At 35.6% G+C, this 15,563-nt stretch overlaps 1 protein-coding gene across 2 annotated transcripts in view; it reads right to left on the reverse strand.

Moving 5' to 3' along the window:
- DPH6 (diphthamine biosynthesis 6) overlaps positions 1-15,563 on the reverse strand; it is a 185,172-nt gene that overhangs the window by 83,664 nt on the left and 85,945 nt on the right. For both annotated transcript variants that reach the window (XM_011992698.1, XM_011992699.1), the window contains exons 4-5: positions 7,311-7,384; positions 3,566-3,684 (exon numbers count right to left, since the gene is read on the reverse strand). In XM_011992698.1, the coding sequence (XP_011848088.1) occupies positions 3,566-3,684; positions 7,311-7,384 (193 nt within the window). The remainder of the gene's footprint in view (positions 1-3,565; positions 3,685-7,310; positions 7,385-15,563) is intronic.

Genomic DNA, 15,563 nt, shown 5'->3' on the forward strand with positions numbered 1-15,563 from the left:
GGGTTTCACCGTATTAGCCAGGATGGTCTCGATCTCCTGACCTTCATGATACGCCTGCCTCGGCCTCCCAAACTGCTGGGATTACAGGCCATAGGTGGAATCTTTAAGTAGAGCTGTACATCACCAATTTCCCTTCTCTCCAGAAAACACATCCAAAGTGTTCTCTCAACATCAGTTAGGTTAGCATCAAATTTGAGAGAGATATCCAAGACAACAACTCAACTTCAGCAAGAATAGAGTAGCTCGGCATTTACCAAGGAGAGATACCACCTACCTTGTTATTTTCTAGCTCTGAGGCTCTGCCATGTTAGGTCACATGGTTACATCTCTCCACAGAACTTGAATTCACGTATAAGTGCCTTTCTATCTCTTACACATCCTCCCATTTCCATCTATTACCTGTTTTGACCCATACCCTTTTCCCCACGATTGGGCTAACTGGTTCAACGGTTGTATTATAAACCCACAGGGACAGTAAAACAGCAGCCTTGTTAGCACTTCTCCTTGGCAGATATTACAGGATTTGACACATAAGAATCACAAGACACTTGGCTTGTGTTTATGGACAGGCCTTAATTTGCCTACACAGAGTGAAGTTATTCACACCCCTAAAGGCCTTTAAGAATATGCACTGTCAAATGTAATGCTATTGATATTGTGTTTTGTGCACTGACAACACTTTCCTTTGGTATGTGCAACTTTAAACTCGGGCCTAGGACCATTAGATCAGGGAAAACTAATAAAAAAATCTATGAAATGGGAAAGATATATAGTTGGGAACTTGCATCCTCCCCCATCACCTCATTCCTATCTCCCAATCCTAGAAACCTTACAAGTAGAGTCCTAGCATTGTTCCCTTTCACAGTCAATGCTACTACACCATCATTTAACTGAATAAACTAACCCTTAAACCTGTACAGTTTTTCCTAGTGATCAATTTAGTTACTTTGGAAACAAATATATCTTTCAAGAAACAGGAGGTTTTTCCAGTGATAGGTAAAAGTGGTTTCATATTTTCCCTTTATCATTTATCTCTTTTTTAGCAACTAGATAACATCCTGCTAAATGCAGTCCAAAGATACTCTTCCCCTCTAGTAAATACCCTTAGTGATTTTTTTGTTTCTTTGTATGTTTTTTTTGCCATGAGGTCTGTAATTATATTTGCAGGAAGATTATAGAAGTTCTTCCTTCTTTCTTTCCAGGAAGCCTACCCCAGTTACTGGAAAGAACGGATAATAGATCTGCTATTTGGTCTTTTTGTTCCCCCAAATTATGGGATTTTCTAATAAATAATATCTCTTGTGACCTTGATAATCAAGATATACTGTGGAAGAAAGAAGGCAGAGATAGAATACAGAATTATTATAATCCTTATGTTGTCTTGAATTTGATTTTGAAATATCATGAACTCATGAGTCATTAGATACACACATACAGACATATATCATTTCACGTTCAAAGAAATCAGGGCTTCCTGAAAAAAAGGATGTTCTAGCTCTGGGACCGAAAATGTGTAAGATGACCACTTCGTGGCAGCATTGTTTATCACAGTGCCAAACTGGATACCACCCATATGCCATCAATAATAGAATGGACAATTAAATTGTGGTGTGATAAGTTAATTAGAGTCTCCCACAAGGGAACACTATACTACAATATAAATGAACACACTATTGCTTCATTCAATAATATGGATGAGTCCCTTAAAACATTATAATGAAACAAAGAAGCCAGAAATTTTATGAGTTCATTGATGCCTATAAGACATAAAGGTTATGTAACATAATTATAAAAAATATATTTGTATGTATTCATGTAGAACTGACCCTTTTCTATTATAAGACCATTTCATAGAAAAATGGTCCACAAAATTTTACTGATCCCTCTCCCCTATAGAAAGGTCTTATTGTCCCTTTTTTTTTTTGGCTTAAATCCTGTTCTGACAATTTTAAATGGGAGAAAAAAGGCTTAGCAACCTATATTGCATCATTTATATGTTTCTATGTCTTCAGAAGTACTATCTTTCTTAATATTATTCTAAAGAATAACTTTCATCTTTGCACACCTATAGGCAGTCAGTAGAAACCATGTGCTGTAAATGTTAAAATCAGATCTATATTTTCGTTACTGAGATGCCAAAGACAAATCTGCTCGGTTTTTACATTTTACCCAAAGGCTTGATAAAGCTAATTCCCCATCTCTAATCCCTACAGAGACGCACACATAGAAATGAAAGAACACACAATATCGGTCATATACTATTAAAAGATGGCAATAAGGTCAAATTCTTTGACTACCTTTTCAATAAGGGAGGTCTCTCTGGGTTCTAATCCAGTCTTTTATCTATCTGGCAGTAAAAGGAATAGTATGTGTACCTTTCAGTGAGATGTCACGTGAACTTCATTACAGAACTATGTAATCTTAGAATATTCAAAGAGAGAGCGAGAGACAAAGAAAAAGCAAGAGGGAATACTCTGTACAGAATCACCCAGAAATTCATATGACAAATACATTTATAATGAGATCGTTAATCATGAGAGCTGCTCGGCAACCTTTTCTCAGAAATAATAATATAATACCACTCAATCTTTCTCGTTTTAACAGCTAAGGAGATCAGCTACAGATTCACTAAATAAAGCTTTCAACTGAAGACAACACTTCAACTTCAGCAAGAATAGAGCAGCTTGGTATTTACCACGGAGAAACATTATGGGGTCTGTACTCTTTCTCTTAATTTTATTTAAAAAGTGAATGTATCTGTAAAATCTTCTACAGCTCGAGACCTCGAGCAAGGTAAACTCTCTCAAATGAGGTACATGATTTAGGCTTTGGGAACTCTCAGGCTTCAGGGCATTTTCTATAACAGGTTCACGAAATGAACGGACTGGGCTCAAACCCTATGGTTTCTCAAAAATTAATATAATTACAGCAATTCCAAATAAATTAAATGTGTTCATATGTAATGTCCATACTTGAATCAGATTACCACCTGCCTGCTGCGTCTATGCTAACTAATCAGGTAACATTTTCTCAAACGTGATTTTCTCACCACCTCCAACAAAAACCAGTATCCTATCTATTTTTTATAACAAAAACAAAACCATCATTATATTTTAGCATTATTCAAAATATGTTAAAAAATACAAGGAATATATCATGTTTTGTGTCAAATACATATTGCAAGAAGCTTCCAAAAAACTCCAAAACAAAACAAAAATAACCCTTGTATTTCCTGTCTCCAACAAGCCTAAATTTCAAACCCTAAAAAAAAAAAAACAACTTAAATTGAAGGACTATAATACAATATCAGTTTTAGAACCAGTTATATATTTAAAAAAAAAAAAAAAAAAAAAGCCTTACTAGTAATCACTTTGGCAAATGGTCAAAAGCCCATTTTAAAACTTCCCTTTCTTCATGCAAGGAAGGTGCTTACTCAATTTCTTCAGCTGTGACTCCACATTTTTATATTCTAAATCAGTTTTCTTTGTTCATTGTAACTACTTATTAGTGAATTGAGATTATCTATGTGGCAACAAACAGCTCCCTTGATAGTTTGGCTGCATACCCAAAGCTGCTACTTTGATGATCATTGCTTGAATGTTAGATGATATCATCTCTCTGAGCAAATCTTCCTGGTTTCTCTGCCAAAGGTAAGCTAAAGGCTGGAGATTAAGCCTTTTACACCTACAAAAGAAAAAGAAAAAGAAAGTCAGATGATATCTTAATATTTTATACTTGGATCCACAGCAATTACTTTGATTTGAAACATAATGCTTCGTTCAAGGATTTTAGCATTGAAAATGCTTTTAAAAACATATTTTGCATAATGAAGTTTATATATACAACATAAACATATTTAATTTCCATGGGCTATGCATAAACTGATAAAAATGGAATTTCTAGGCATACTAGAAATATTAATTTTAGTAAGACTCTTAATTTAGTAATCTATTAAAAGAGTTTACAAATGCCAGTATTCTCTCTGTTTTAAAACTTCCATGGGTATCAAAATTTTGAAGCATATGTAAAGTGGGCAAATAATTTATCCTAATAAAACAGCCACATATTGATTAAATTAACAATAACTATAGTTATGTGAATTATTCTAAACTCCTAACTTTGATTTTTTTTTTAAGAATTTGATTGTGAATAAAAAGAAAATACTAAGAACAAAAAGTACAATGCTGCAGGCACTGTACAAGATATTTTCCATTATTGGTAAAGTAGAAAAAAGATAGGTTTTGGAGTGAAGACGCATCTGAATTTAAAACCTCATTTTGTACTCTAGCTGCACGGCTTTTGAAGTCAAGTAAAATCGAAGTCCTTGCGCTTAGTTTCCTAGTTCATAAATAGGGGCAAAAATAGTTCCTTTCAAAGTTCTTAAGTGGATTAAAAAATGTGAAATGAAATCATCCTTCCCTTTCCTTCACATTCCACATCCAATCTACCACAACGCAGAATGTGATTATTCCTCACCAATACCACTGCTAACAACTTGGTTTGAGCCACCATTCTCTCTCATGTCAACATCCTAATTTCCTTCCCTGCTCCACCCTCACCCTTTTAAAATCCATACAGCAGCCAATGTGATCCTTTTAAGACATTAAATAGATCATAGTATTCCTCTGCTCAAAACCCTCCAGTGGCTCCCCATCACTCCATGGATCTCGCCCTGTTTAGTTCATGCACTTTATTTCCTACTACTTACTCTCTTCTCACTCCATCCTACCACTGCTGCCTGCCTGCTCACTCTTGCCTTTACACTAGTTGTGATCTCACTTGCTTCATGCCTTTGCTTAAATGTCACTTTCTCAGAAAGGACTATAATTGTTTAATCAATTAAAGGTAATATAGATAATGTAGTACAATGCCTGGATAAAATAGGTATTCAATAAATGATAGTCAAAGCCAAGTGACTTGCCCGAGTCATACACTAACTGGCTGAGATCAGATTCCAAACCAAGAATATAGCTCTAAAACCCAGTGTCTATAAGGTTTATAAGTAAAATCCACCATCCCTAGCATCTGTAAGGTTGCTTGGCTGACTACTCTGGCCTATACTGATCTCTCTCTCTCTCTTCTCTCAGAGATCCCAATACTTATTAAATGTACCATGTTTGGTCATTTACTCATACATGGCCTTACAAATATCATTATTGCTTTTCATTACGTACACCCTGACTTTCAAAAAGCCAAAACCTTCCTCATTGCAGAGACTGTTGCATGTAATTTTCCCTTTTAAAATGTCTCAGAGCATTTAAGCAATGCTGAAGCAGTTAATAAATACAAAAATAATAAAATGTGAACTACCCATGTAATACAAACACTAGTTCTTGCTGTCCTCTCACCCAATGTTTAAGGCCGACTAATCAAAACAGCCTCTCTACCTTTTTAAACTAAGACTTACTTTTTTATTAAAAAAAAAGTTTTTTTCCTGTCCTTATTGTAAAATTTGTGGTTGTTGCTTTGAAATTCCTCAAAACCTCTTGACTATAGACGTAAGTAAAATTTTTTTCCTATTTAAGTTCTTTAACAGTTCAAAATATCATGGCTCAAATAAAAGTACTCTGTAAATCACTGCTGAATTTGAACTTGTGACATCTATTAAACACTTTACATTCTGAAATTATGATAATACAACACAAACTAAAATTTGGTCATAGGCTAATTCAAAATTGAGTTTGTGGACCAACAGACTGCCAGTAACATTACTTTTGAAATTTCAAGGATAAAATAATTGCAGATATGCTTTATAACATAAAATCTACTCATCTGTTTAACCATGTGTTCAAGTGTACCAGAGACTGCGTTCGGAGAAAGTCTCTACCCGTGGGCATGACGCGTGCCCTTCTTCCATATATATACATATATGTAATGGGCAGCCTCCTAATCAGGAGCACATTTTTATTTGGCTTTTTAACTTTCATAAATAGATGTCATCCCTATCTCCAGTTTGGCTACCCATTAAGGCATGTGGGTTTGAACTTATTAAAAAACACTAATTTTTAACAGTTCTCAGAACATGATCTAAAACTTGATGACAATACTATTACTTCTAAAGTACGGCTTAAGGGATACGCAATTCATTTCCATCTGTAGATCGGTTGTTCTCAACGGTAGATCTACATCTAGGTAGAATGCAAGGAAAACTTTCTCAAAATACACATGACCTTCTTCCCCACTCCACCATCATCATCCATCGTCCAGAGACTCTGATACACTTCTAAAATGTAAGATCATATTTCTCTTCACTTAACTATGCTTTACCCTGTTTTCCCTTCATTCACTCTTAAAATTCTGTATTTTTTTTAAACTGCCCTAAATCCACCATGGAATTAGAGAGAAAATAAATAAAATAAAAATGAAACTTAAATTTTCAAATCTATTAATATGTAGGTTTTAAATGAGACAGTAAATAGGAATGTTTCTTTATCAAGAATATAAAAATATTATATAAATACAGCCATTATCTTATTCTATTTATCCTTTTGACCAGCAAAATAACTTATTTGTAGGTCAAATTGTGCTTAAGAAAAATAATGGAGTCCAATTTTTTTTGTTAATATAACTATGCCCAGAATCTCTATACAATATTATATTTATCTAGATAAATTAAAAATGAAAAGTAAATTCATTCAGGTCGTGTCTTGCCAGGCCAACATTAAATAACCAATATTATCATTTCACCTCATGATTTTTGAATAGATCAATAGAATTGACCGTTTTGGTATGTGCAGCTACAGACTAAATGCTTCACTAGTGCTCCCTCCCTTAGGGGAGCAGAGAGGGGCTAGGAGGAGGGGAGGAACATCCTAAAAATTCCTTGAAAGTTGAATGGCTTTATATGTAAGTACTTCAATCATATAGATATTTTTGGACAAGAACTGAATTATATGAACCAAAGAAGAGATGACTCCTTAGTAAGCATTTTTTTCTTTAAAATATTACTGTATTGATTCTATTATCTCTTGATTTTTATTACAAATGATGAGTTAAAAGAGATTAACAGGATATACTAAATCAAGTAAGAAAAAAATGAAGACAATACTTCTCACTAAAAAATTTATCTCAATTCTATGATAGATTATTTTTCCTTATACTAATTAAGTTAAATTTCCTCATGTGTGATATAAGGATAGAAAAAAGTAAAAGCATGACTTTTGTTACTTAGGTAAATACATACATTTAGTTCCATGGAGCACGCAGACTACCACACCTATTTATAATTTAAATACAATTATTGATTTTTCACTTATTCACATTCTTAAAATACATACACTTTTAAAATTAACAAATTAATGTTCTCTTACACATTTTCCACTCGAATACGCTGATAGTCAGAAAGTATAGCACCTACTGATATCCCCTCTACTTCTTCTTTTTCCTGAAAATAAAGGAAAAAACTGTAACTTTAAAAATAAAGTAACAAATGGCTCCACATCATGCTCTGAAAATTATAAATGAACTGCGTCTCATCTAGAAAACTACCTCAAAGCAGAGTAATTTACTGAAAATATAATCGACATTCAGAAAAAATTTACATATATTTAAATCATTCTCTCAGCTGTGAGAAAAATAATTATGGTTTTTCTTAAAATTTAAATAACTAGAGATCCCTTTCCATGGAGAAAGCAAAGACTTAGGCAGCACTTCCAAAATGTTTCACACTTAACGTATTTTTAAAGACTCACTGATGTTCAATGGAAACTTTTGAGAAATTTCTATTTAAGGACACTATTTTCCCAGATTGAGTAACTTCTTTTAAAAATTAAGCAATGGCCTACATAGATAAGTGAGCACAATAATTTTTACGTCAATCTTAGGAAAAAATGATTGAAATAGGAGTATCCAGAAAGCAGAGATGGTGGAGGCATTGCCTGGATAACAGTATAGCACTGTAGATAAAGAATTCTGTCATGGGAAGGAAGCAATGAATTATTATCAACGTAGTTGCAACTGAGAGCATCCAGCAGTATATCCGGCATGGTCCCACGGGAATGACAACTGTCCTGTCTAGCACACTCATAATGAGCTGGAGGAGAATGTACATTCAAGTATGATCAAGTTTGCAGATGATACAAAGCCAGACTGGATTAAAAAGAAAAGAAAACAAGATCAATCAAGTACATGGATGGATTATGGACAACTTGGGGATTTGAAAGGACAGGTCCAAGATGAGATTTAATGTAAAGAAGTATAAGATAATACACTTAGGGAAGAATAATACACAATATGGGTGTAAACTAGGGAACTGTTATCTAGAAAACAGACCTGAAGAAAGTGACTAGGGGGTGATTACTAATAACAAACTGAATAGAAATTCTCTGAATAGGTGTAAAAGAAAATCCATCCTAGCCTACGGACGTACAAAAGAAACTACTTCAGAGAGATCGCTTCATTATGAATACTCTGGTCTTACCAAACTTGGACATCTAGAAAGAAAAACAAAAGTGTTTCACATAAAACAAAAGTTAATATTTCAAGTCATACTGAAATAACCCTGTGTACCTAAAAGGATGTCATAATAAATAAACAAAAATGTGCAAAAGGAATTTTTCATGTCTTTAAAGTCAAATGAAAATTTGCCCTCCGAAATGACAGAGAAATACCTGTCCAAATCACCCCAAAATAAAACAATTCTTTTTATCAGATAAGGTTTCAGGAAAAGAGCTATTTCCTTTACTTTCCTATTTCAGCAACTTTGTGAGAACGTTTGCTTATAACCTTTCCCTAACCTTCCTAGCCATATTTGTTTTCATGAAAGTCATTGTATTCATTAGAAAAAGTCATAGCATAGAGTTCCTTATTAAATGTAAATACAGTAGAGATTGGAGTTGTTGAATAATGTTATCAAAATTTTAGTTATATCCCTATATCATATACATGTTTATCTGAAGTTCTGCTATAAAAATAATGAAGTACTAAATATAGACATATAGGAGTGTGTGTATTTCTCCAGAGATCATGGAAACAAAGACAAGAGCCACTGGTGTTTTCTTCCTTCCCTAAGTCAAATTACTATTTTCTTTTTTTTAGACAAAGTCTCACTCTGCCGCCCAAGCTGTAGTAGAGTGGCACGATCTCGGCTCACTGCAACCTCCACCTCCCAGGTTCAAGAAATTCTTCTGCCTCAGCCTCCCAAGTAGCTGGGACTACAGGCATGTGCCACCATGCCCAGCTAATTTTTGTATTTTTAGTAGAGACAGAGTTTCACTATATTGGCCAGGCTGGTCTCAAACTCCTGACCTGGTGATCCACCCACCTCAGCCTCCCAAAGTGCTGGGATTACAGGTATGAGCCACCGTGCCTGGCCATCAAATTATCATTAAAATAATAATTGGAATTTATTATCCATTTGCCATTCACTAGTGTGCTATGATTTTTATTTAATGCTCACCACAACCCTAAAACAATTTCTTCTTTGTATATATGCATTCTTTGGAATACTCTTCTACTCCCATCTATTTTATTTCATGTATTTTTAAATTTTTATTTATTTATTTATTTAGAGACAGAGTCTCACTCTCTCTGCTGCCCAAGCTGGAGTGCAGTGGGGCGATCTCAGCTCCAGGGTTCAAGCAATTCTTTTGCCTCAGCTTCCAGTGTAACTGGGACTACAGACGTGTACCACCATGCCAAGCTATCTTTTTCTATTTTTAGTAGAGACGGCGTTTCACTGTGTTGCCCAGGCTGGTCTTGAACTCCTGGACTCAACTGATCCACCCGTCTTGGCCTCCCAAAGTGCTGGGATGATAAGCTTGAGTCACCGCACCTGGCCCCATCTATTTTATTTTTTATTTGATAACACTTAACTAATCAGCACTAAGTAAATTCTGACTATTCTTCAACACTGAGCCTATATGTAGATCATTAGTTTTATTTGTTCAATAATTTTTTTGAGGCTTCCTGGGTTCAAGTGATTCTTGTGCCTCAGCCTCTTGAGGAGCTGGGATTACAGGCATGCGTTGTGTCAGCAAGCCCAGCTAATTTTTGTATTTTAGTAGAGACAGAGTTTTGCCATGTTGCCCAGGCTGGTCTTGAACTCCTGACCTTAAGGGATCTGCCTGCCTTGGCCTCCTCCCAAAGTGCTGGGATTACAGGTGTGAGGTACCACACGTGGCCCAATAATTGTAATTACTACTGCCTGGTAGGAATCTGGCCCTATTACTTACTAGCTCTGTGATTTTGAATGTTACTCAATTTCTCTGTGTCTGTTTCTTCATCTATAAAGTAAGGAAAAAAATATCAATTCTTATTTTCCAAGGTTATTGTGGAGATTGAATAAAATAATTCATGTAAATAACACAGTATCCAGCACCTAGTAAGCATTCAGCAAATATTTTCTTCTTTCATTATTATGATCTTTACTATTCCTATTACTTCTATAACTACCTGTGTTATTACTTCTACTATTACTACTACTGACTACTACTACAGTCATCTCTCATTATCAATGGGGGGGTTGTTTCCAGGAATCCCCCTAAAATCAAAATCCACAGACTCTCAAATCCATTATATAAAATAGTGTAGTATTTGCATATAACCAATGCATATCTTTGCATAAACTTTAGTCTCCAGATTATTTATAATACCCCAATACAAGGTAAATGCTATGTAAACAGTTGCCATACTGTTTTTAAAATTTGTGTTTTTATTGTTGTATTCTTATTTTTTATTGGTTTTTCCTCATAATATTTTTAATCTACAGTTGATTGAATCCATGGATGTGAATCCGTGGATACAGCGGGCTGACTGTACTGCTACTACTGTATTAAAAACCTAACTCTTCCATTTTGACGGACAAAGCCCTTCTCTAATGGGCTTTAACACTCTTTCTCATTATGACTCTCAAGACGAGCCTACTAACCCTTGACACTCAACTCTAGATACAGTTGCAACACAGTTTTCCAGCACAGTGAGACCTGAATAATCCAGGGATAAGAAAGACTTCTGCTGATTCCTTAATCATTCTGAACACAACGACAAACTTCAAACAAAGGGCAAAATAGATATTTAAAAGATAAAGATCTACCACATAGTCAATCTACGCCTTAGAAAAGACATAGCTAGGTTCGGGCCCTGATCCCTGACCCATATCATTTGGGAGAAAAAGTCAGTAAATAAACAATAGCAATGGAAGTGTCAGCAGAGAAAAAAAGAGAATGGCTACTAACATAAAGGATATACTGAGACAGCATAAAGACAGCCAAATGAATCACCTTGTGTCATAGTTGAAATAAAACCAAGTATGCTACAGGAAATTAGTAATATAGACTCTGGGACCCTATCCCTACAAATTTTTTAAACCAACTCAACTGAGTTATAATCATGTACAATCAACTGTATACAGTTAAAATGCATAATTCAATCATTTTGGATTGAAACCAGTGAAACTGGTACCATAATCAAGACAGACATCATTTCAGTTATTCCCAAACAGCTCGTTGTGCCCTTTGCAGCCCAACTCTCCCTTCAAACCTGGAGAGAGACAAGGAGAGAACCTAAAGAATGGGACCAACGTTTCTACCTTAAATTACTATTAACTGAGAAAGAAAATATATACATGTTTTAAAAGAAAATACTCCATTTATTCAGTTTTGCATATGTTGTATTCAATCTGTTTGCTAGGTATCTTTGTGTGGCTCATACTGTCATAACAAAATACCATGTAGACTGGGTTGCTTAAACAACAGAAATTTACTTTCTCACAGTTTTGGAGGCTGGAAGTCTAAGCTCAAGATGCCAGCATGAATTCTCTGGGACTCTCTTAAGGCCTCTCTTCCTGCCTTGTAGATGGTCGACATCTTGCTGTGTCTTCACATGGTTCCAGGGGTGGCAGGAAGAAAGTGCAAACTCCTTTCTGGTGTCTTTTCTTACAAGGATACTAATTCTATCATGAGGGCCTCACTTTCATAACCTCATCTAAACCTAATTATCTCCCAAAGGAGATCCAAATACCTTCCAAATACAATCACATGTGAGGTTAGGGCTTCAATATATGAATTTGGGGTGGAGGGCATAATGAGTTTATAGCACTATCCAAATAGATAAGACTATTAGGTACACTGAAGAAAACTCTGGTGCTCAAGAGAGCATAGGAATATATGTGGGTGTTGTCAGCATATACCTGAAGCCACGGGAGCAAACAAGAACCTCAACAATAGGATATAGGGTGAGAAGAGGGCTGAGTGGAAGACCCTGGGGGTACACCAACATGTAAGGAGAGGCAGGAGAAGGAAAACCCAGTGAAGACGTTTGGAAAAGAGTGGTCATAATGACAGAAGATACAATCAGGATAAAGTAATGATGTGTGCACAAATATACAGAAAATGTTGATGAAAAGGCAAGGACAAAGTAACAATATTACCGAGTACCCAGTATGGACTAAGATTTATGTTAGGTACTTTGTATATCTTATTTCAGTTATTCCTCATAAGAATCCAAAATACTATGAAACTGATTTTATATGTGAAAAAACCAAGGTGATTAACCCATTCAAGTTAACAAAGCTGAAAATAAACAAATAAAACACCAAGCCTTTAAATTAAGGACTGTCTACCAACCACAGCTGTGCTCTTTCTTACTGACATAGTACCATATGCCATAGAAACTTCAACAAAACCATTGTATTTTACCATTAGGGGGTTGATTATGACCATTTAGGAGAAAGCTGCAGTCATGATTAACAGAAAAAAGAGTAAACATTTGAAGGAAAGACACATACACTGCCAGTTCTTCAAAGAATGAATTTCAGATCCTCAGAGAAAAAAAGTATAATCAGTGAATGAATATCTATTACTAAATTTAATAGAATTTGGAGATTTTAATTTATATTAAATTACATTCTTATCATCAAGATAACCAAAAGCTAATCAAGTAGTAGAGACCAAAGGGGAAGAAAATAGAAATTAAAGATAATAACGTTAGTAACTGAGATGTCAGAAACAAAGACTGGACCCTAAATAGGCTGGCACATTGCTAAACCACAGGGGCTCTCTGACACAAGTGAAACTATTCAGCTTAGGCCATTATCACTATAAGTGATGATATATAAGTTCAACTCAGGAAATAAAGTCAGCAATAGCATCACTGAGTATTAGAAACAGCAGCGCATAATGTCATTAAACATTTATATTAGTTACTGCTCTCAACAATGTTCTGAGGTAGATTATCATTATCTTCCTCACTTTGTAAATATGGGACATCGACAGATTCTTACAAAGTCAACTATGACCACATTAGAAAAGCAGGCATCACAGGCCCATTTGTTGCTTAGAATACTTTTCCTCCCCCATCTTTGTCAATGTGAATCACACCTGCAAGATTGCTGGGAAGCTAGTCCAGCAGCTGTCTGACCTATGTCGACAATTTTAACAATAGAGAGGGCACTTCCTAAAGCAAACAGATACTCACAAACTGGTTAAAAAAAAATAGGTTAATTACTAGAACTATTTCCACACCTATCTGTAGGCAAAAGAACAGTTATTCCAAGAATTTATTCAGAAAAAGCCAATAAATGTATCAATACAATGTTTAAGAATCCAAGAGCTGAATCTAGATGATCAACCATGGTTCTCAGAATACATTTATTTTTATTGATTGATTGATTGATTGAGACGGAGTCTCGCTCTGTCGCCCAGGCTGGAATGCAGTGGCACCATCTTGGCTCACTGAAAGCTCCGCCTCCCGGGTTTAAGCAATTCTCCTGCCTCAGCCTTCGAATAGCTGGGACTACAGGCACATGCCACCATGCCCGACTAATTTTTTTGTATTTTTAGTAGAGACGGGGTTTCACCATGCTGGCCTCAAACTCCAGACCTCGTGATCTGCCTGCCTCAAACTCCCAAAGTGCTGGGATTACAGGCGTGAGCTACTGCGCCCAGCCAGAATACATTTTTGTTAATGTACAAAGAAAAGCCACAGCAATCTTCAAGTTCCTGCACTGAGACTGGGAAGCACTATGTAGTAAACAGTTGATTTTTGCAACTGGGAGTGCACGGGAGTGTGCGTGCACGTGCACAGACATGCTGTACATGTATGTAAGTCAAGTGGTCTTGGATCTTTTAAATAAAACGAAAGAAATTCTTAGTTGTGATCTTTTTTTTTTCTTTTTTTTTAAGGAAAGGAAGACCAAGTCTTTTGGAAGTATACATGGCACACTACTAATAGTGATGATACCCTGGAGAGTGGGAATGGGCGGAGAACGAGGGAAAGGGGTCTGGACTTCCACTTTTTACTTTATATACTTTTGTATTTCTTAAACAGTTTTTTAAACCAAGAATCTGTAAAAGGAAGCTTTAAAAAATTTACGTTGAAAAAAGAAAAACAGGGTAATATTCTTCAAAGAACCACTTATTCTCTTCTACAGAGAAGGAAAGCTATATTTTCCCCCTAACATTTCAGTATTTGGATATCCTAGGTAAAACACTTTTGAATTCTGACTTAGGCTGCAGATTCAACAAAGCTCTTGATCCGGCACATATATCCATCCCACACAGACATCCTTCCATACTGCTCCTCATTTTAGGAAATGGCACAACATATATATTGTTATTCAGACCAAAAACTTTAGATTCACTCATGATTTCTCTTTTCTTTATGACATGCACCCTATCAATCAGTAGTTCTGTTAGCTTCACCTTCCAAAAATATCCAGATTCCAACCACTTTTCATCACCTCCACTACTACCACTCTAGTCCTAATGACCACCACCCCTTAATTTGACTATTACCATAGCTTCCTAACCGGCCTCCCTAAGTCCACTCTTCCTCCCTACAGTCTATCTCCACAAACAGAGATCTTTCTAAACACAAGCCACGGCATGAAGCTTCCCCAATTCAAAATCCTTCAGTGACTTCCCATTCTACTTAAGAGTAAAATCCAAGCTCCTTGCAGATAGCCTTAAAGGTATTATATACCTGGACCCTGCCAACCCCTCTGACATCACCACCAACTACTGCACTCCCGAGTATACTCCACTGATCCACACTGCAGTCCTTACTGCTCCTCAAACACCTATGTTTGTTTCCATCTCAGGGTCTCTGGGCTTACCTTTCCCGGTGCCTATAAAACACCTTCCCTAGAATTTATGTGGCTTGTTCCCTCACTTCTTTCAGGTCTCTGTGAAAGTACCTCAGAGAGGACTTCTCTTTCTAAAATATCCCTCCTATCCTTTCACCATCACTTTCTATGTCCTTGCCCTGGCTTTATTTTCTTCACGGTACTACCTAAAATTATATCATATTTTTAAAAATTAAATATTTATGTTTAAAATGTCTGTCTCAGCTCCATGATGGTACTTGGTCCTGTTTCCACTGTAATCTTAGCTCTAGAAAAGTACCTGGTACAATATTAAATAAATATTTATAACTGAATGATGTTGACTACACAAAACTACAGTATTTCTGTACTTAAACAATCACCTAAAACAAAGGCAATAAATAGAAATAAAATTACCATTTGGTAATACACATAACAAAGGGTATCTTTGTCTTTCAAATCAATATGGGATGAATTAACATACCAGAAGTAAAAATGAGGAAAGTATATATATGTATATATA

This window comes from Mandrillus leucophaeus, unplaced genomic scaffold (assembly GCF_000951045.1).
Source record: "Mandrillus leucophaeus isolate KB7577 unplaced genomic scaffold, Mleu.le_1.0 Scaffold417, whole genome shotgun sequence".
NCBI lineage: Eukaryota > Metazoa > Chordata > Mammalia > Primates > Cercopithecidae > Mandrillus > Mandrillus leucophaeus.